We start from the raw sequence: 22700 nt of genomic DNA, 5'->3' as shown, positions 1-22700 counted from the left end.
TGCAATCATGCTTACGGAGTAGGTAATGCTTCTGTATCTTCGTCAAAGCAATTTCGTTCGCCAATCTCTATCCTTCCTGCGTCCATAAGTCGAATATGATTTACTATAGTCGGAACAATTGCTTCACACGAGTTTGCGAATCCTTTGTCTGATTGTGGGTTTTGAGAGCGTCTGTTTATCGGCAAGATGATCAATATGTTGGCTCAAATTGTTTTAATGTGATTGCTTTGTAGATTAAAGATGTGAGCAGTTGTAGGCAAAATTAATATAAATTATTAACAACTTGTCTCCATGGGCATAAATTTCCATTGCCGCCGCTCTGCTGCATGCATAGTCTGCTAACGGATGCAGTTGTATGCTGTATGTTGTTTGAGTCGTACTTCCTGGGTGTCTCGGACTCTCAACGTAGAGTTTCACTCGTAACGATAATGACATTGTTATGCATCTTATGAGCTTTTTTCGGCTTCATTTGGACATTCATGAAAATCATTTCATATGCACCGGAGAATAATGGATGGGCAATGATGTTCATATTACAACCACTCATAAAATGTTAAGATTGAATTGGAATTCAACACTTGGGCTAAAACCTACGTTTTAAAACATCTCGACTTAATAAGTTGCCAGCTATCCAGAATTTTGAAAGCAAATGCCATCGAGCAAAACTTTAGAATAATGTGATGAGCTCCCAGGCAGCGAATGTTTCAAAGGTAGACTACGAGGTCGCATGTAAGACTGATAAGCAATACCTAGTAATTGTTTCTATGATAAGACATGATAAGAGACAAGATAAGAGAGCCAGGGTCTTCGTTATCATCAAGTTACATGTTCATCAACAGCCTCTGTTAAGTCCGGCACCACATCATGACTTATTCAGAGTTTGTTGGGACAAGTGTTAGCACAACGAGTTGGCTTTGTGAGCTCTGAAATTACATCAATTATTCGATTTTCATTTGGCTCGGCCAAGGCGCTTCCTATGGACTAAGGAGGACACTCGGCCCATGGAGCGTCTAGAGGTGTCTTTGTCCGTCGTAGCATCGTAGGTGAGTGTCGTTTTTGAAGCCGAAAAACGCCCTGTAAAAAGTTATTTATTTTGCAGGTGAATTTCAGGTATTTATCGGTGCAGTTGTTGTGTACATCTATTTCAAATAGAAAATCTGTATTTATCTAGGTCAAGTATACAGGTTCTTTCTCTTTCGAAAAATTTCGAACGGAGAAGTTTCCATTGAAAGGAAGTTAGACTGTCAAGAAAATAAGTTGCAAAAATGTAAAAGATTCCATGCAGGAAACAAATTTTCCTTGTTTATAATCAAAAACACATTAAATCTTTCGAAACTCGAGGCAATATTTATTTAAATAATAACAGATGTGGCATTTTTAAGCTGTTAACATACGATAGCTGACAACTTTTGTAAGCTATGTAAATTATGACTAACGACAGCGTAACGCATTTTTAAACTGTTAACGTATGATTGGTGACGACTTATGTCAACTGACAATTATTAGGACTCCATGTCACAACTTACGACATCGTCTCTGGAGAGGATTGACGTGTACGACGTCTGTCGATGCATGACGTACGACATGTTCAACTGTCACTTATCCACAATAAAACATCTTTGCGCCCGCGATTAGTAGAGTGTCACGTAAATTATTGCGGCAACATTTCGAGGAGATGGGCTATGGGCGAATAGACGCAGCCCGCCAGTTTATCATAGAGAGTCGGAGACTAATGTTGATACGTCGATGCTTCACTGCATCGCCTATGTGTCCGAATTACTGCTGTGAGTGTTTTATTACTAGAATCCTTTCATATTAATTCTGTGTACACTTTTTACGTTCAAATACCTGCTGAATGCGTCACAATTTTCTTTTATGATTACCCACAATGAACCTAGTCGAGAATATTGGCGCAACATTTGTGTTAGTTGCGGTGTTCAATGATACGCAACCTGTCAGCATCTCCACGCAAACATTCCTATTTCTCACTCATGCAGCTCACAAGAACAATGAAGGAAAGAAAAACCAAAGTTCGCTTGCTCTTGATGCCCAAAGGGCTTCATGAAAAGGCTGTGCCGCGAAGGCAGTTAACAGACGAACTTCGGTTTTTTCTTTCCTTTATTGTTCTTGCAAGCTGCAAGAGTAAGAAATAGGAAACTAACACAAATGTTGCGCCAATATTCAAGACTCGGTTCTTTGTGGGTAATCATAAAATAAAATTGTGACGCATTCAGCAGGTATTTGAACGTAAAAAGTGTACACAGAATTAATATGAAAGGATTCTAAAGGAATTTAAAAGCAAAGAAAACGCCAAGAAAATTCACCATATCGATATTGAAAACGTTTCGGAGTCCAGCTCCATCATCAGTTCGACTAAACTAAGAATGAATAAAATCACTTTAAAAGTCAAAATTCAAAGACGGACATAAAACCTAAACAAGACCTAACATTATAACATTATTTAGGTTTTATGTCCGTCATTGAATTTTGACTTTTAAAGTGATTTTATTCCTTCTTAGTTTGCCGAACTGATGGAGCTGGACTCCGAAACGTTTTCAATATCGATATGGTGAATTTTCTTGGCGTTTTCTTTGCTTTTAAATTCCTTGTGAACTTGCGATATAAACAGACTAATAATATAAGTACTTATATACGATCTGAAAGGATTCTAGTAATGAAACACTCACAGCAGTAATTCGGACACAGCCGATGCAGTGAAGCGTCGACGTATCAACATTAGTCGGCGACTCTACACGGTAAACTGGCGGGCTGCATCTATTCGCCCGTAGCGTCTCCGCGAAATGTTGCCGCAATAATTGACGTGGCACTCTACTAACCGTGGGCGCTAAAATATTTTATTGTGGATAAGTGACAGCAACGATTGTTGACAAGTTGATATATTCAAATGAGAATATCTGTCAAACGGTAGTGGTTGACGTGTGACATGTGTTTATGCATATGAGAGACTTGTTCAATAATGAAAATTTAAGCTGTAAATTTTTTGCTCAGAAGCTTCCGGTAAATTCATGCATGGTAGATGAATATAATATACATTGTACGATCTCCTTGAGTCAAATGGCTTCCTTATAAATGAGGGCATATTGTTTTTGCAAACAATTTGCGGCAAATTTTAACCGAATAGGGATATTTTTCGTCCAATGATACTAAATATGAATTGTAAATAAATTTGTTCAGGCCTATAAAAGTTTAGTTGGTTATTTACAAGCGAAATCCATTGGCCATATATGGGTATTGCAGAGTCAAGTCTGTATGGTAGTTACATAAGAAACCATCGTGCCCAGTATGTGGTTCTGATCAACCCTTTCCCAGCCACACATAATGTAAATTTGTTATAAATACTTTGTTTAAATCCGCATTTCTGCTTCGATATTAATTATCGGCCTCATTAACAATTTAATACCAATAATTATGGCCACGATTCTCTTACCGAAACACTCCTTGATATTGCACGAAAGACCGTAAAGTTCGTGAATTGATCGCGAGGTCTGCCCCACTTTTTACCTTATAAGGGTATTATATAAATATCAAATTGCTTCTATATTCAATTCATGATTAAATATAACAAGTTTTATTAATTCTTAGCCGGAGACCTGTTGATACCAATGAACGAGCTGCATATCACCGATCGTTCGAGCTAGAGAGTGTCTGCGTGGTGTGGCAGGTCAGGCTGGTGCCGAGCTAGTATAGTTCAGTAGGCGCTGGAGTCGAGTGCACCCGTCGTGCTAGCTCACAGTTGTCAGTGAGTAAGCAAGAGGGCAAGGATGCTTCACTGTCTTCCTGAGATAACACGTTTCCTTCGAGATAAGAACATCCTTTGCAGCTGTGTAAGACAGGGTCAGTTGCCGTGGGTCCGGTAAAATGGTGTAGCATGAAGAGAAGAGTGGTCACTCAATTATTCAAAGACTAGGGATCTTCGTGAGCTCGATGACTGCATATCTATTGCATTTATTGTGTGTGGTTTGTAAAGTGACGTTATTTTTCATGAAAAATTCGCTAGTTTTTTTTAAAAGTTTTCTAGTGGAAATGCCTAGAACGCGCAGTGCAAAGCATTTTGAAACGCTCACCGAACGTCGCCAGCGTTCCAGAGTATCGGGACTATAGCCAGGCCTGGGAAGACGTGTTGGAATAGGATCCACCGACCTGCAGTAATTTTAATTATTTCGGAGGATCCAAGACTACGATCTCGAACATTATTGAGGTGCTCAGTAAAAGTGCTACGGTGATTGAGTTTAGTAGGATAATGAATGCTTTTGTTGGAAGGAATTAGTTGATGAGTGGAAATAGTTGCTTTTTAATTCATGCGGTGTTTTGGACTTCACAGTGATCATAAATTCGGTTTCAGGGGATTGACTGAAGGTTCCAGCAAGTGCTGGTATTTTAGAGCGTCAATATTAATGACTCAAGTGTTTTTCCTAATAAGCTCGGGATCGTAAATACGAATGAAACAAATCTACGCGGTGTATATGCATTTCTTCCTCTCGCTTATGTAATTAAGAGGTGATTTTCTTGAGCCCCGGAATCGTGAAAATTTATTCGTCATAATATCAATCCCGCACGATTTTAAGGCGATCGACGAAATAACGTAAGCTTGCTATTAGATACGACTTGCTATTATTAAATATCCATAATTATCGGTGGTCTTCAGTAAAATTAGTTGACGTAGATGAAATGCCGATTAATGATGTAAATTAGTCTACTGTCCGATGAGTTTTTTATTTGTAGCATATTTTAAAATTCTTTGAAATGTGTTTGCTATCGTGAATTTTTGTTCTTAGGAGAAAGCGTAACTTACAAAATCGGTGCCACATAAAGAGGACTAATGCATGGGTATGGATGTGAGTTTACCAGCTCGAATTAGTCTGTATTCTGTCACTATTGGGCACAAACTGATGCATCGCTATAGGAAAAATTCGATTACTTCGTTAAGTGCTTCCATACCACATATATTTCACGTGAGTGAAGGCAATCAAATAAAAACAGGAAAAAATTCAATTAAAAGCGAGCAAACGCATACAAGTGAGTAACTGATCTGAGAAGAAGGCTCTGAATACATGCAACAATGCATGTTGCACTGAAAATAAAATAAAATTTCTTGATAAATGATACGTTCCAAACTACATGATAATATTAATTTCACTTAATAATAAAATGCTTGACCATATTTCTTAAAATGTAATGATAGAAAACAAAAACCAATTCTTCGCTGGCCCCAATGAAGTGAAGTACAGCCAAAAGTCGGATTGCAAGTACAAAAAGATATAACTCAGGACTCACTGCAGTGAGTGGCAGAGAGCGCATTTTCTCGTCGACGAAAACGTGAAGTCACGGACGGACGGACAGACAGACAGACGGACGGACGGACAGACGGACATGGCGAGCACAATAGTGCATTTTTTTCCATAAACGAGAAAATGCGCTAAAAAGTATGAAGGGTAAAATTTTGCACGGGTGCACCTCTCCACAAGAACAGGGAATTTCTTCACCAAAAGCAAAGGTGAAGAGCTGAGCCCTCGCAGGCTTCTCCTGGGCATCTATGTAGACTGGCACCTGCCACGGCCGTCTAGCGCGATCGAGCCGAGCTTGTCACACTCATTGATTATCGACTGCATCGCGAATTGACGCGAGAAAGAAGCAGGTCATCAACGTGACTAATGACCACAAGTCTATGAAAAATTTAGGCCACAAATGGAGCAACTTCCTTGTTGCCGCGCATGTATATAAATAGAAATAAGTTAGGGTAAAAATTATATGTCGGTAAATATAACTTTGAAGGGGGAAACTTCATTTTTGTAGGGAAATAGAAAGATCAGTGGGAATGATTGAAATTAAGATTTAGAAATCGCAAAGCATATATGTATGATTTATATAACGTATTATATTATCTCGGCCAAATGTGGTAAAATTACCAAATAGCTCCATAACCCCTCGTTGTTATCGGTTCCGCAATTTTAGACGATAAGTAAGTTTTCATGCCCGGCACTACCAATTTCACGCAGAATAAATGAGTACGTACTCATTAATCAGCAACTTATTATTGTCAGATAAACCATAAATCATATACTTAAAGGCCGTCACGGAACACATTAGCGTAGAAATTTAACGACTGAATATTAACTTTAGCCTAGTGGTATTAAGTCATTAGTTTAAAAATTAATGGCATTTGTGGTGTTCTACTCGCCTGTTTTATAGTGTCTTTGTGACCTTTTTAGCGCCAGTATTAATGCATGCTCGGAGCTGAGTGGTCGGGCCTCCATGGCGACCACCGCATACACACTCGTCGCCCTGCAGCACCTCGAGCAGCAGACAGGCTAACAAGGCTGCGAAACATCTTCACTGTGATTAATATGAGGTCGATACTCGCATGTGATATCAATTATATACCTTGACGACTAATATGAGGTTCTATACTCGGATGATAGATGAATGATCTCACTCAGTGACCAAAATGAGGTCCGATACTCGCATGGTATAGCAATGATCTCACTCAGCCACATATATGAGGTACGATACTCGCATGGTACATCAATGATCTCACTCAGCCACATATATGAGGTACGATACTCGCATGGTACATCAATGATCTCACTCAGCCACATATATGAGGTCCGATACTCGCATGGTATAGCAATGATCTCACTCAGCCACATATATGAGGTCCGATACTCGCATGGTATAGCAATGATCTCACTCAGTGACTAATATGAGGTCCGATACTCGCATGATATATCTATTATCTACCTTGACGACTAATATAAGGTTCGATACTACTTGAAGACTAATATGAGGTACGATAAGACACCATCATGTAATAACAATGATATACTTTGTCCGCAAATATAAGGTCGTAAATTGCATGCTATGATAAAGCTCGTTCGATTATGAATGTTACGTCAGTGTGACGGACTTGCTTCGTAAATATTCTTCGGCAGTTTGCATTCCAGCCGGCGATACCATGGTCACTTCGTCCGCCACGTCTGCGAATCATTATATCTACGCCCAACCGACCTATACATCAGCCCTTAATTAAGTAGCAGTACCGACGTACACAGCAGCAGTTGTGTAACGTCACCGACGTGCACCGCAGCAGTTGTGTAACGTCACCGACGTGCACCGCAGCAGTTATGTAACGTCACCGACGTGCACCGCAGCAGTTGTGTAACGTCACCGACGTGCACCGCAGCAGTTTGCCGTGCACCGCAGCAGTTATGTAACGTCACCGACGTGCACCGCAGCAGTTGTGTAACGTCACCGACGTGCACCGCAGCAGTTGTGTAACGTCACGTCGACGTCCGTTGCCAAGATCGAGGAGCTGTGAGGCTGGCAAGCGTCGGCGCTGCGGACAACACGCTGTGATGTTGATAAATACGCGCCGGGCTTCTGCTCACACTTCTGGAACGTCGAACACTCAACCTGTGCTCATTTCCTGGAGCTATCCAATGAAATTTTAGAGATTGATTTTATTCAGTTAAGGTTTATTCTTTGAAAAAATAACACTGTGAATGCAAGTCAATAAAAATGTCCCAAAGAAATGACATTCTCATGAATTCACAATAAATTAAAATAAGTCCTGTATCAAGAGATAACAGAGATAAGAAAGATTTATCTTGCAAAGCGGTTTACAAATAAGAAAGATTTATCTTTCTTATCACACAAAGTTTACAATTTTAGTTGAAGAGACGTACGTCGATGCTTTAAAAGCTCAAAGTTAAATCATTCAACGAGCACTCATGTACCTGGTTAGGCAATAATTCGGAGTGCATTCACGCGGCAATGAAATAGCGATTTGATGAATTACTAATCAAACAATTACTGTGCGGCAAACAACTTTCTTTGTTCTGCTAACTGATGCACTAACTGTTGAAAAGTAAAGCCAACTATGCGACGACAGTGAGTCGGCCACCCCTCAGACACCAGTAATGTCGAATAGGGAACTACTGTGGCTTATATATTAGACTACTGGGTATTATGTTTGGGCTTGCAGTCTTTCACCATTGAATCGATGAGAGCCTAAGTAATTTGAAGATGTTCTATTTGTTGTACCGGCCAAAGGCGAAACAAAGAAGTGCTTCAGCCTGAGGCGTTATTACCGTAATAAGCGTTTAACGAATTACTTGGTCATTAGATGGTCATTTCATAGCAGCACACCGCAGAGCAGCAATAAGCATTCCAAATATCAATATTTTCTATGATGAGCAATTGTAAAAATTTGTTCATTTACACTGGGAAAGTTAATCAACTTCCTTACTACTTTTATTATTAAAAGATGGTAGGAATATATGATCATGGAAATATTTGTCAATCTAGCTAACTATTCGATGGTGAATCATTGTTTGTCATGATAGTGCTGTTTGCGACACGCCTGGAAGAATGTTCACGTAACTTGAGTTCGCTGCTCATCGATCGCATTTTCCTACGAAGTCTTAGTCGTCAGTAACTGCGTATGGCTTCTCTATGTATAGTTGCTCTCCTTGTTATTTTGTCTCTGACAAGTGAACACTGCCTCCCATTTATGACTCGTTAATTTTTTTTCTGATAAATGCCAGTTTATTGATACCGAATGTAGCCAGATTTTGACCGCTTTGTAGATATATTGTTTTGCTTCCAGGAAATTGATACTTTATTTAATAGATTTCGGCAAATTATTTCGCTGATTGAATTATCATATATGGCAACTTCCTTTGAGTCGAGTCATTCATAGTTGATTTCATAACCAAAAAAATGATTTAAGAGATGGAAATGAATGTGTTTAATCTTGGGGTTCATTACTTGACTGATGTGAATTTATGTGAATTGAGATTATATCAGGCCGAAGAGGTAAATTCAGAGTATATTTTTAGATTTAGTGATTATATTTAAGGCAAAAACTTTTTTTATATTATCGGAATTACGAAAGTATTTTTCTTTTCTTTCCAGGGAGTCGGTGAGGGCACTGAATAACGACAATGAAACATAACAAGAAGTTAAAATAGACAGTGATATAACTTCACTCTAAAATTTCAATCAAATAAACTTTATTTGAAATAGTTCGTGTAACCCTTACCCAAAATGTCTGGTGAAGAGGCACCGGATATTTTGGCGGCTGCCTGCTCTGCCGTCGGTATTGACGAACTTGGCGATTACATGAGCTCTTCAGACCAAGTTGAAAGCGCCCCTCCGGCGTCATCGATGGCAGCAAATCAATTGGTAACGACACAGCAACCGCGAACATATGCAACGGAACCAAGAAAAGAGAGCATCGTCGTAGGAAGACCTAATGCAGTACAACGTTCAGTGCCTCCTTATGCATATCCAGTGCCTTATCATAGCCAGCAAATCCAAGGCTGGGGACCCAGAATGCCTCCGCCGTTCGACCGTCGGCGAGAAGGTCACATAGTCTTGCACGATCCAACTCGGCCTCAGTACAGAGCAGTCAAAACAAAAAATGGCTACACCGAATACCACGCTGCTGGGTATTTAGTCGGCAATTCAGCTCCTCATCTACATTCGAATTATATAAATGGTCACCCGAACTCTGTTCACGCTGGTCCTCCTCAATATTCACTTCACAATACTGACCGAAGATATGATCACAGCACAGGACCACAACCAATTAATGAAACCAATCCTCCAAGCCAAAATTCCTCCTCCCCTTCTGCCAAGACTTTCAACACAGCAGTTTCTAATCATCCGACACCAGCACCTGCTCATCAAATCCAGCCCATGTACGCAAGACATCCCCACAATCCTGTTTATCAATATCCACCGTATGACGCTAAGTACCATCAGCCTCTACAACCAACATCCCCTAATATGCCTTCTTCAAAACAGCATCTCACAGCACCTCACCCATATGCGCTAGCTGAGCGCATGACAGGTAGAATGGTATTCCATCCTTCCACTGAACCAGCAAGGCCCATGACCGCAGAGGGAGTGCCTGGCTCTGCAGCTCATGATCGGGCCAAAATGCTGCCTCGAGTGCCACAACAAAGAGTTCATTACAGAGCAGTATATCCACAAAAGGAAATTGTCCAGCCACCAGTACCAATGTATGCCATAGAATCTCAACATCGGCTTCCGAACCACGGGTTACATAACGGAGTCATACGTCAGTACATACGAATACCTATTGAAAATAACTTTCGTTCTCAAAATACGATCACGCGAATTCCAAATCCAAACTACCCATATTTTATGCAACACTCAAATGTCATTAGACCTGAATCTAAAACTATGAAAGTCCCAAGTATTGCAAGTTTACCCTCCGAGCACCCTAGCGTGGGTGATCAAGTCCAAATGAACCAAACCAAGTTACTTCCGAATAATATAAACAATAAAAATGAATTAGATTCACAAGTCCCTAACTCAATGCAGAATGTGCCGTCGCACATAACTAACAATGCCACCAATAAGGCGGTTGGTCCACAAGAGCGTTTTACATTTGATCATACAGCTGATGGCATGCGGACAAGCAGAACATGCACCGCTAACGCCTTCTACTCCAAACCTGAACCTTATTACACAACCGCTCCTCATCAGGCGAATAATGTTAATAATAATCACATTCCCCGGCCCAGATTACACGATGCTGTAAATATTTCCCAGCTTCCGTACCACGCGGATCCCGTTAATTCTACTGTCTCGTTTCAAGCGTCAAATCCGACTGCTTATAATCGAGAAACTTCATCAAAACAAGTGCTGGCACAACAATCCTCAATCCTTCCTCAGGTTCATAGTGATAAAAAAACACTCAGTACGAGACATGATACGGACTCCATTCAGACTCATTGGCAGAGCGGCGCTGAACGGGTCGAAAGTAATCACCTGCCAGCTTCAAGATATTCTGGACAATTTCAGAGTAGCCATTCTGTACAACAATACAACCGACCACAGCAGCAATTGTCCCACAATGCTTTATCTGAGGCTTCCATGGGTAAACATTATGGGATCCGTGAAAGATGCTCCAATGTCTTTGACCCTCAACAGCAAAGAATTTCCGAACTCGCTACGCATCATCACAGTTACAACTATCCCTCTCATATGGACGTGGATCATCCCTCAATGGTAGAGAAAAGGCACCAATATTCGAATATTTCTACTGGCGCACCCACGAAAGACTTTCAAACTTCACAGGGGCAGTTGACACGACCTCTCTCAAATGACACTGGTGCTCAAGCTACCGTTTCTAGTGACAGAGCTTACCTCAGTAATCCCTCGTTTTCTCCAAATGCAGTGCAATCGTCTGAATTTCATTCACTTGATACACGCGCTCATCCAAAGAACACTGCAACTGGTCTTTCTACACCAATTACTGCCTATGAGAGGACATTGGGTTATAATACTTCTGTCTCCCACGTCACTAGTTTTCCAAACCAGCACTGTCATAACCCATCTGAGCCTCAACGAGCTCCACTATCTCAGCATTCAGCTTCATCAGCAGACGCATTGGAAGTAGGAAACAGTAAAGAAATTTCGTTGCCTTCCGGTGCTCACAGACCTCCTGAATATAGTTCTGAATTTAATCCCAATAGTTTAAACTCTACCTTGGGCTGTACAGAAAATCCCACTACAAGCTCAGGTTCAGCTTTTCAACATAAAAATATCGAAATTCTGAAGCGGAAAGATTGCAATGGCCGGAGAGAGTATGGAATGTCACCAAAAGCTATAATATTCGAACGAATGAAAGACGCTGCATTGATGCAAAGTCGCGAGCAGCCTACCACCATTGAAAATAATCCTCAGTCACCTCGTGCTGCCAACGAATGCATGAACTTAACGAATTCTCCACAATTTTCTAAAGATACTTCGTTTCCTAAAAAACGGAAGTTTTCAGATGAACGTGCGAATGCTGCCTTCTTGAATGCTCCCGAAATTTCTAGAAACTATAAGAAGCAGCTACGAACTCAGTACAGCGCTGATTCAGGTACGTCGACGCATTGATTAAAATATCGATACTTCGTTTGAACGAGATTTTTAACCTGTGCGATTATCGTGATATTTATGATTGATCAGCAAAGTATAATGTCTGACCGCGGGGATGATAGATACTTATGCATTTGTACTTCAGAACTGCACATTATTTAGAACTTTACCTACCACACATCCAACTATGCATTATAAATTGTTCATGCAACTTTGTAATCTATCTGAAGCATTCGATTTATGCATGCATGATATAATGAGCCTTTGTCTCATTTACAGGATCTCCACAAGAAGCTTCTCGCTTAGGGCATTTCGTGCGGGTATCTCCTGATTCAAACACAACCTGTGTGCCATCATCGCCGGGAAACAACTATACGGTAACTAGAAGTGTTGAGAAGCAGACTGAGAATTCTTCTCGTTGCAGCATTGACCATATCTCTCCGGATACGTCTGGTGTTTACCATACCGGCTTCCAGACCACTTCGGACTCGGTGTGCAGCTCTCCCGCAAACAGCGCAGTTCCAAATTCCTCGTCTTTCGAAAGCTTACCTCGTCCGTTCAGTAATTGCTCCAAATTGGAGAGTCCAGCCAAAGACCCACAACTTTCTTCTAGAAGTGTTCGGAGACTATCGATAGATGACAACGTTACTCTTGATAAGCCCAACCAAAGTTTGTATGCTCGGGAATCCGAGAAAGCCATATTTTCGGCGCCAGTCAGTCATACTTCTTTTGACTGGCCGTCGTGTTCTTACCAATCAAAAACCCCTTATTCTTTGACTAAAAAAGACAAATATAATGATAAGGAAGATGAACTTTTTGCTTCGACTGCTCGAGCGGAAACCCCACCACCTTTTGTACCTAATACCAAGTCGTATTCAGTTGAAAGTGGTCTGCTTGAAGTGCAGAATATCCGTGAAATTCAGGTTTATGAAGAGGTGACCCCACAGAATTGTTTGGTGGACGTAGAGAAAGGCGAACTTTCTGGAAAACCTGTAGAAAAGGTCGTCCAAAGTCCAGGATCCCCTCAAAAAGAAAAAGTCGAGACATCTACACTAAATTTGTCCACGGAGAAAGAGACAACAGGTGACCGATTCACAACCTTGCTTCGTCCTGTACTCACAACGTTGTTGAGTGTTCCAGAGGCTGAATCTCTGCGACCGTTGCTGGATGAACCGGGCAAATTACTAGAGGAAATGGTAAAAAAGGGAGGAGGCGAACCTTCGTCTGATCCAGACCATTTTCAGCGAATGAAGATGAATTTCAAACTATTCTTGAAACAGTTTATTAACCCAGAAACTCGATCGGAATGGGGATGGGAGGATTGCTCCATAGAAGACATCCTGGAGCTGCTCAGCGCCCAAGCAGGTTAGTTTAGAGCTTTATAGTTTTGAGTTTAGCTACATTTTTCTAACAAGAAAGTGTTTTGATTTGCGAAATTCATATCAAGCCTTTAAAAGTTCATTGCGATAACTAGGTTCCATAACCGGAATTGAAACTTTCTTTTGAAGTTTACCACTTTACTTCTCAAATAATTGGTCAAATTTCTCTTAGAAATGTTGAAATTATCCCCAGATAAAGATTATATACCACGGAATATAAGTAAATTCCACGTATAGATTATATCATTTTCGATGTATTCACTTGGTTCAAGTCCTTTCCTAGGACATGAATTCATCTGAATTTATATATTTGTTTATACTGAAAAGCATCGAGTAAGCCATAGCAATGAAGGCCATATATGCTGTATTGTTTCGAAGCAAATTTATTTAAATGAATTCTGTTTTGGAGGACGACCCTCCCAATGTAATAGGAAATAAGCGGTAATAACGTGAGCGCTTCATGTGACAGAAAAAAATACACGAAGAAAATTTACGAGCATTATTACACTCTCTGACGTTTTCGGGTTTATCGCGCCTTATTGCCGGTGAAATTTTTTGCTGTCAAAATCATACATGTATTAAAATATGAAACAGAATTTCTATTTTGATAAAAATAATTGTTTGTCAATTATTATTAATACCTTCCATGTTTAACGCGATTTTTTTCATTTACTCTTGAATTAGGACAATTTCGATATGATAATCAATTTATATTAAAATGTTATTTACTTTCGAGCCTAAACAAATCTTCTACTATAAAACCAAGCTTTTTTATCTAATCTAAATTTATTTTTAATAGGGTCTGCCCGCGATGCATTACGTGGAAACGAATCAACAGCATCCGAAGTCGAGATGACCTTACCGTCGTCAAGAGTCCCTCAGGACTGCGTGACAGAAAATGCTCTGTCTGAATCTAATGATCGTGAGTCTAAAGCTAACGAAGATAAATCACCGCAAACTTCCTTGGCGTCTCCTGACTCAAGGAATTGTGAACAGGATTTATTAAAATCGAACGATAGGTTGACACCAAACGAGACAATATTTGGTTCCGAGCAACCTGTGGTGACGACAAGTTCCGAAACCAAAGACCAAGTCAGTTCTCCAGACTCACTAGCCAAAGAAAAGCATACACAGTCAACAAATGTTTATTGCATAACTTCCTCCAATCAAAATTTACTTGAAGAACATCTCTCCAACGACGAAGAAAACGGTTCAAAATCCGAATCCGGAAACATTATGATAGGCAGGAAAAGCACTATTGTGCGATCGTACGCCACATCAACGACGGATCCACTATCCCCTCTATCGTCTGGGTCTAATCCCGGCAGCAACTCTTCCTTGGATCCTATCGTCAATACTGGGGGATCCTGCATACCTCGTTTTCCTACCGTTGACACGTCCCCCAGTGAAATAAACCATACCGAGGCGCAACTTCAGCAAACGTCTGACGTTGACATGAACTCGTCGACTGATCACGTCTCCAGTGCCACCGATTCTTCTGCGAAAATTTTGACTGCGTAGATTGTGCAGGGCTCGCGATTTACATCTGAAAAATTTACCATTTCTTAGTACGTTTCTATCGCAATTGTTATCAAAAATTTTAAATGAAACTACATTCGTGATTTAAAAAATTTTTGATCGATAACATGGTCAATAAAGTTAAATGCTTGAAAACCTTCGTCACTTCTACCAATGTAAATTTATCTTATTCGCGATGAATAACTTTGTCCTGACTAAGTTTGTTATTTAATTTTGAAAAACTGGTTATTTTATTTGCCGCAGAAGTCATATACGTCTTGCAGGAAAATTTCTATGTTGCCAGTTTAGGTGTAATGTAACTAGTCAGGAATTTACATTTATACGCTTAAGTGCAATATTGTTATTTTATTTGAAATCATAATTGAAGTGTCGGAAAAGTTGTTCGCTTTTTTAAAGTGTACGAGCACATAAGTGTAATGGTATATTATATAAATGCGTTAGAATTCTATCATAAATGTTTCCATTGTTGCCGTTGTTTTAATGGTTGTTGTTATTCGAATGAACGTTATTTTATCGTTCGCTGTTACTATAATTCTACGATTTTGTGCAAAAAAGAGTGTTAGTATAAGAGTTTCAGTACATTCTTAATCCTTATAGGGTAATTTTTACTTCCTTTGTCATGCAGATGATTTCCTAGCTCACGTTTCAAGTAAATAAAAAAATGTGTTCGCACGTCGACCTTTCCAGGATTGCATGGGCATTAAGATGTATAATTATATTTGAGAGATACTCTAGAGGTATATTTGAACATCTTTTAATCGTTTAATCAGTTGATGGATTATATTTGGAAGTCATTTTTAGGCAGTGCGCAACAGACAATAAAAAATGTAATTAATGAAACAATTTTGATAACGGTCACGTACTCTTGTTAAACGCCGTATGTATGGATACCTCCAAAACGTAATATCTTCCAAAATATCTGGAAATTTCTAATGAATGTAAGCTACTGCCAATGTTACGAAATATTGCTGTCAGTTAGAAAATACTCTTTCGACTTAAATTGGAATTAAGTAAAAAAAGTAAGCAGGAATTAGAGTGATAAACCATTATATATTTCCATGGGATATGGCTTGAGGAAATTCCCAGAAAATATTGACAACGTCTATTGAGGATTAAAGGACTCAAAATTTCTGATCTGCGTAGCTGTTTAACTTACGAACCGAATGATATGTGTCTCGATGTTGTAGGATGATATTTGTAGGAGGAGATAGATTTTCTAAAGTACCCCTTTTTAGCCGTTTTCTATGAATTTCACGTTTTCTAACAATTTTTTCAAAAAATTTATAGGAGCAAAATGTTATTTTTTTACATTTTACGTATGTATGTGAAGTTTCATCATGATCGGATAATAACTAGAAGTTTTTCCGGAGGGTAGTCGGTCCCCTTAAGTATCGCTCGAGGAATCAGTGTATACTCGTTAGTCACTCTTACGTCGTCGCATTTTTATAGAATTTTTTTAGTTTTTTCAGGCAAAAACTTGAATAATTAAATTTACTTGGCATGTTTTCTTCAACTTTTGGAAATGAGACTTGCATTTTTCCCTTCCTTAGTACTCAACGCGGCTCTTAAATTATTTTCAAAGAGATGAAATAAAAAGTTCCTCTTTATATTTAGACAATACAATCTTTCACTTAGTTCATTTGTTACTTACAACCTAACATTGGTCATAGTTAGGAAGCCATTCGTAAAAGTACGTGATGATAAACAGGAAAATTAGGTGCGTGTTTTATAGTTCAACTTCCTGTTTTATTATCAGAACTTAACGATATATTGTTCTGTATAATAAAACCATCAGCTTCGATCAGTAAGAGGCTGATTATTGCATGTAATATGATTTTTCGTTTTGTATATCATAGAATTAAGTTACTTATTGTGATTATTCATCAAGAAATAAAGTACGATTTTTTCACCAAAATATACAAGCCAAATTAAAGGGCATTGCAATAGTTTTATCATAGGAGAAGTTAACTGGCTTCCCTCACGAGAATTGGATAGGAAGATCCTACGTTCAGGGGATTGTAAAGGACCTTTGATTCCGTGACCCACAGAGCAGGGCCTATACTTTAAAAAAAATTAAGAGATTGTAAGTTCATCAGCCAATCATTGACGGCCTTTCAAGCAAAATCCACCAATTTTAGACAAGAAAATAGAGCGTAAGTACTTACGTTCACTAAGCGAGTTTTGAACGTATGGCCCCAGGTGTCAAGCGTCCGTCAGCTGCGCGGTATCTAGGATTCGGAATCCTATCTGAGATTCGATCCTCATCTGAAGCTAGCCCGAGGCCGGGCTCTCGCTCGACCCCGAAGCTCAGTGACAAACCAGCAGCTGTGGATTGTGTACCGTGTCGCTCCATGAACCCATGCCACCGTTTACGATCTTGCTGAATATTTTTTACGCGATTTTCTGCAAGAGACTTTTGTGCTATTAAATGTTTTCGTAAATAGAAAAAAATGGAAACTTAACTAAACTCGAAACAGGAACAAAAAATATTTTTCGCTCACTTTTTTATCTTCTCTATTGTTCTTTGATCACGGTTTTCTGACTAGAAACTACTTAAATCTCTCCGGGGCAAGCATACATGTGTATTTGAGGTCTCCGTTTTCCATTATCCTATTCTCCAAGTTAGTTAACAAAAATCCGAGCAGATGTGCTCGAGTACACCTAGAGACACCTGTGAGTTTAGCACCTCTTTCCCTTCATCGCTGAATGTTCCCCTTTAACAACAGTCCTCACATGTTGAATGGCAGAGGTTTTCATGAGAGAATTCGAACATTTGTATTGGTACATCCAATACTAAATGTGGCTCACACAGCGACTTGATAACTAACTATCTTGTTTGACTATATCAAAATATACGAAAAATGAGGCAGGGAAATTTAAGTTGAATATCTCCAGAAGATTGTATATCTGATAATATAATGAGCAGAAATGACTGAATACCGTTTTAATCACTCAATGTGTGCATCTTACTCAGGAGTTTATTATGGGGGATTTATATCAAACCTATTAATGTGTGAATTTTTGATCTTAACAAACACGCAAAAGCTTGCAACCGTTCCAAATGTACTCATCCATGTACAGCGAAAAATGACTCATCAATGCCAGATGCCTTATAAAATTCTATCGCCACTTCTTTAATGGCAAACTGAATTAATTGATGCGATAGCATGAGCAATTTTAGCTAATTCAAATTAAGGGGAGAATATGATATTAAATTTGTCAAATTCGATTTTTTGATGAAGCCACTGAATTAATTGAAGAAGTGGACATGTTTAACTTTTCTACTTGCGTTAGTGACTGACTTGACTGCTCATTTAGTGTCAGGTGAAACAATTCTAACACATGAATATTAAAAAATCACAAAAGTGTACAATTTTCTGACATATTAACCATGAATCATTTCTTAACCCAACACTTTCACTCTTAGCAGCTTTAAATCTTTTATCCATCGCTGTTTTTAAAAGGATAAGGGCCTCAAAACTCAATTCCTGTGATTTCAGCAAGCAATTTTTTATGTAGAAGCCTAACAAAAATAGGCTGTGAGGCGCTTCCGACACCACAAGTCTTCAACACAATTGTATAGGAAAACTAACCTAAATAATGAGCAAGAAGCCAAGAAAAGATTCTAGGCCACCATTGATCCCCATGACCTCCAGAAAACAACACAATAACCTAAGTACTCCATTCGTCGCCTGCGCTCCAAGTCTTGCCAAGTTTAGGCTTGGTCCCAGCCGGAATTTCAGGAAGATAATTTTAGATTGATATACGGTAAATCGACATGCAACATCTCTGAAATTGCATATCGGCTGATAAGTTTTATCAATAATCTTCTTATATCGCAAGTTCACCAAAAATTTAAGAGCATCGCAAACGCCAAATATATACACCACATCTCCATATACGTTCAAAATGCACAGGATAGTTCAAATTAAACGATATTCATTGGCGTCATCTCACTGTTGATGGCAAAATCGGAGCAATCCTTGCATCGAAGATTCTTAAACACTATTTGAGTATTCAGTAAATTCCACAGTGGGCAGCATTACAAGATCCTCACCTTAAATTATTTTATTTCAAATAAAAACAAAATGTTAGTACGGATCTCACTCAAAGCGACTCCGGCTCCTGAGATGAAGATTGAGCCGTAGCGGTGTGAGAGCTTGAGGCAGCAGGACGACTTTAACTCTGAAGCGCAGAGCAGCGACTCGAGGCCGCTGTAAGAAATTTTCCAAATGCCTTCTTCCTTTCCCCGCTGTTGTGTGGGAGTATATACCTTCACAAAAACTCAATCTTCACTAGGATCCGAAAATCAATAAGAACGTGATTACTGATTCGTAAAATATTCATGTTTTGCTTTTTTACCTCAATTTTATGATACTCAAAATTTCATACTATTTAAATTTCAAACTAGATGTCTAATATCAATGTGGAAACTGATAAATTTTTAATGAATATATTTTTTTCACATTACTTAAAGGTATAAACGTTGAAAAGATTTCTGACACTCCTAAGAATTGTAGCATTATTTGAAGCATCCACTCACAGTGAATGAACTTTATTAGGATACTAAGCTAGATTTCCGCAAATTTACCATTCATGCACATACGATCAGACATTGGATAGTATACAAAAAATACGAATTCGTTAAATGAGATCTTTTGAAGGATGAATACCCAATTATTTGGAGGATTTACAAACTTTTGTAGATGTATCTTACGAGAAACAGACAATCTTCAACGACATATCATGCTAAAATTAAAAGAATTTTAGTTAAGCTGCCTATTGAAAATTCTGACTGCTTTCCATTATTTATTTTCTCACAACCTAATAAATTTATAAACTTTTTCCCTTTTACGGTATTCCGGGGTCAATATCTACCATATGGACGACATCTGTTCTAAACGATGCATAAAAACGGCGTGAAATCTTAACCTAAAATATGAATAGCGAGACTGGGATATAAAAATGGCGTTATTCTAGGCTTTTACATAACACAACATTGCAGGACACACAATAACTAAAATAGGATTGCAATCAACTTTTATTATGCGTATTTTGAATTTATTTAATTTGTTGGCAAGAAACTGTTGCTTTTTACTGAGATTTTCAAATAACTTTAATTTTAATTATTCAAGAATGGTTTTGATAATTTTTCGTTGTGGTTTGTGGGAAAGAGTTCTGAGTCGGAGTTTTTGTCCCGAGACTTAGGGCGTTATACTTAAAGGTTTAAACTTTGTTGTTTTGTTTGCAAAGCTTTTTCATTTGGCACGAGATTAAGATACTTTCGTGCACAATCTCTCACTTTGTTGTAAATTTTTGGGGGATTATTGTTGAATAAGTCACAGATCCGTTTTCCAGCATACCAGCATAATAATAATAAACTGCCAATGATTAAGGCCAAGCTCAACAATTGCGTGCTGTAACATCCGTGCTCGAAGTGATATTAATGTCGATTATAAAATGCTACACGCACCTATGATATAATAACGAATGAACGGGAGTATCATCAAGCTACAGACTGAGCTTTAAATTATTTAACTATAAAAGCATGTGCAATAAATCAAACTGAAAGAAAATTGAAAAAGTTTTAGAAGTTGAATTGTAGAATTGGGCATTTGTGAAAATCAAGCCAACCCATCATGTCAGACGAGTTGGGTGATTTTCATTCGAGGAGCAACTCGACGAGAAGCACGCGTACTCTGCGCAGCAGCGGACTGGACGAGAGGCATCAGGTAAACAGAATTAAATAGCTTGAGATCTCTTTGCTTTCTTGAAATTTGCATGAATTGAACTGCAATATATTATATTCTAATTGAGGATCCTGAACATACTATAAACTGCTGAAATAACAAAATACAGTTTTTGCCCGCACATTTTCATATTGTAAAAAATTAGATCTAAAACATACTTAAATATTTGTTCGAATTTCCGTGGACTAAATAGCGTATATTAAACACTGGATACTGAAGTCCGTAGACTTCCCTTTTTCTGCAATCTCTTGCCGAGATCACAATCCATGCTAAGTTCTCCTGAACTTAAAATTTAATCATGTAAAAAACAAATTGAAAGCATATCATCTAGACTTTGAATGCAAGTACCATTTTTCTTACTGTCCTGCATACAAGAAATACGGCAGTCTGAATGAATTTAAAAGAGTTCTGTTCCTTTCTTGTGCTCCCAGATGCCTGGTGCAGAGTTTAATGTCCCCCCTGCATCTTTGCTTTGCTAAGTTTCGACATAAAACTCATCTAGCATCTCAGAGAATACGAACGTTTCTTGACGTTTATGAACCTATTATCTTTTATGATTGTTCCTTTTGCGCAATAGTTATATGAAGAAAATTTCTGGGCATTTGTCAATGATACAGGTTACCAAAATAAACACTACGGTCTGAGGTTGATTTACAAACTTATTTCATTTTAATTTATGGCGAATTGCGTAATAAGATTTCAGAACATCCAGCTGCATGAACTACTGATACTTTATGTTAATAATACTGAAATATTGTTCTATACGCGCAAATGATATGTAGATTTTAAAAATTTAAATCGTCTGATGTTTATTCAAGAGAATCATGTGGTTTGACGGTTTTCTCGTTCCTTGTGCAAGGATTCTATTATCCCGCAACTCCAGGTACCAACTTCTCCCTCGAGTATCAAACCGGTGAGTAATGTAAAGATTTCATCAACGTTGCCATGGCCCATTTATAGAGAAGTTCTTAGTCTACAAATTAGACGGGATCTTCGTGTTTAGAAAAGTACAGCGAGTTTAATTAAAGTAGTTAGCCTTGTGAAAAGAGCATGTCATATGAGGAATGTTGATTGAAACTTAGAAAATTATTACAGCTGCAAACCGTAGTTGCAATCGTTGAACGTTAGGTTCAACTGATCAGACCAATGCAGTTCCGTTTGTTAATAGCCACGCATGTTGACGCTTATTAGAAACACCCGAGTGTTAACAGTCAAACTCGGTACCACTTATTTGAATACAAATAATATAAGAATACCACTTTTTAGATTTAGTTTCACATCAGCATTGCTATGTAACTAAAAATTAATTGACGCAACTTTGCTGGAAAGTATATCTAAACTTATTTGATCTTTCAACGTCAAATGCCTACATCTTACAAATAAATACAGGAGTCATGATCTATGAAATGTATAATAAAATAATAATGTTGGGGCCCAATTTAGTTAGCTGCTTTAGTTAGTGTTCCTATTAAAAATGTCAAAGAAATTTCGAAATTTTTTGCATCGTAATTAAAAAAAATCACACTGAATTCCTTTGGTTAAATTCACGATTCGAGTCAAAATATTTCAACGATCAGGCACAGAACATTCCAGCTACTTTGGTACGAATTTTACTTATACAAAAGATGGAACAAATTTCATCTGTTACTGAAGATAGTATAGCGGTGTCAGCGTTGAACAGGCCGTTAGAGCTGTCACAGGTTCTGATCTTCATAAAATATTCGTAGCTTGTTTTTGGGTCTCGAACACGCAACTCACATGCTTTAACTGTGCGTTGCTTAACTGCCCGGCCACCTTGACGAGTTGACCAGAACTGTCACAGGTATCTGGGATCGAACCCAGGGTTTACTGCTGCAATTCTAGTGCTCTGAACTGTAATCGCTGGGCTACCCTGCCAAGAAGATGAATACTTATAGGCTATTATTTAAGTAGGAAATAAGGGAGTAAAATTAATAATAATCAAAAAGTTAACTTGTACGTAGTTCATGTACGTTTTATAACGATCTATGAATTTAATTCAAATTAGAAGTTTGATACAAATTATTTTTGTAACAAAATTCATTTAGTCAAATAGTATAATACGTGAAAAACTTGTCATTGCAAGAGAAAATAA

At 38.5% G+C, this 22700-nt stretch overlaps 2 protein-coding genes across 2 annotated transcripts in view; both read left to right on the top strand.

The window, feature by feature from the left end:
• Nucleotides 1-891: 891 nt before the first annotated feature.
• LOC108682147 lies at nucleotides 892-14885 on the top strand. The gene is made up of 4 exons (XM_018171264.2): nucleotides 892-1043; nucleotides 8935-11920; nucleotides 12199-13284; nucleotides 14098-14885. Exons 2-4 carry the CDS (start codon nucleotides 9067-9069, stop codon nucleotides 14817-14819), a joined length of 4662 nt encoding a protein of 1553 aa, XP_018026753.1. The 5' UTR covers nucleotides 892-1043; nucleotides 8935-9066; the 3' UTR covers nucleotides 14820-14885.
• Nucleotides 14886-20436: 5551 nt separating this feature from the next.
• LOC108682145 (gamma-1-syntrophin) overlaps nucleotides 20437-22700 on the top strand; it is a 38595-nt gene continuing 36331 nt past the window's right edge. The window contains exons 1-2 of the mRNA XM_047879985.1: nucleotides 20437-20569; nucleotides 21447-21500. Coding sequence (XP_047735941.1) covers nucleotides 20477-20569; nucleotides 21447-21500 — 147 coding nt within the window. The 5' untranslated portion in view covers nucleotides 20437-20476. The remainder of the gene's footprint in view (nucleotides 20570-21446; nucleotides 21501-22700) is intronic.

This window comes from Hyalella azteca, unplaced genomic scaffold (genome assembly GCF_000764305.2).
Source record: "Hyalella azteca isolate HAZT.00-mixed unplaced genomic scaffold, Hazt_2.0.2 contig4353, whole genome shotgun sequence".
In the NCBI taxonomy this organism is placed as follows: Eukaryota; Metazoa; Arthropoda; class Malacostraca; order Amphipoda; family Hyalellidae; genus Hyalella; species Hyalella azteca.
Note: the sequence above shows the minus strand (reverse complement) of the source record. Positions and strands in the feature narration are given on the sequence as shown.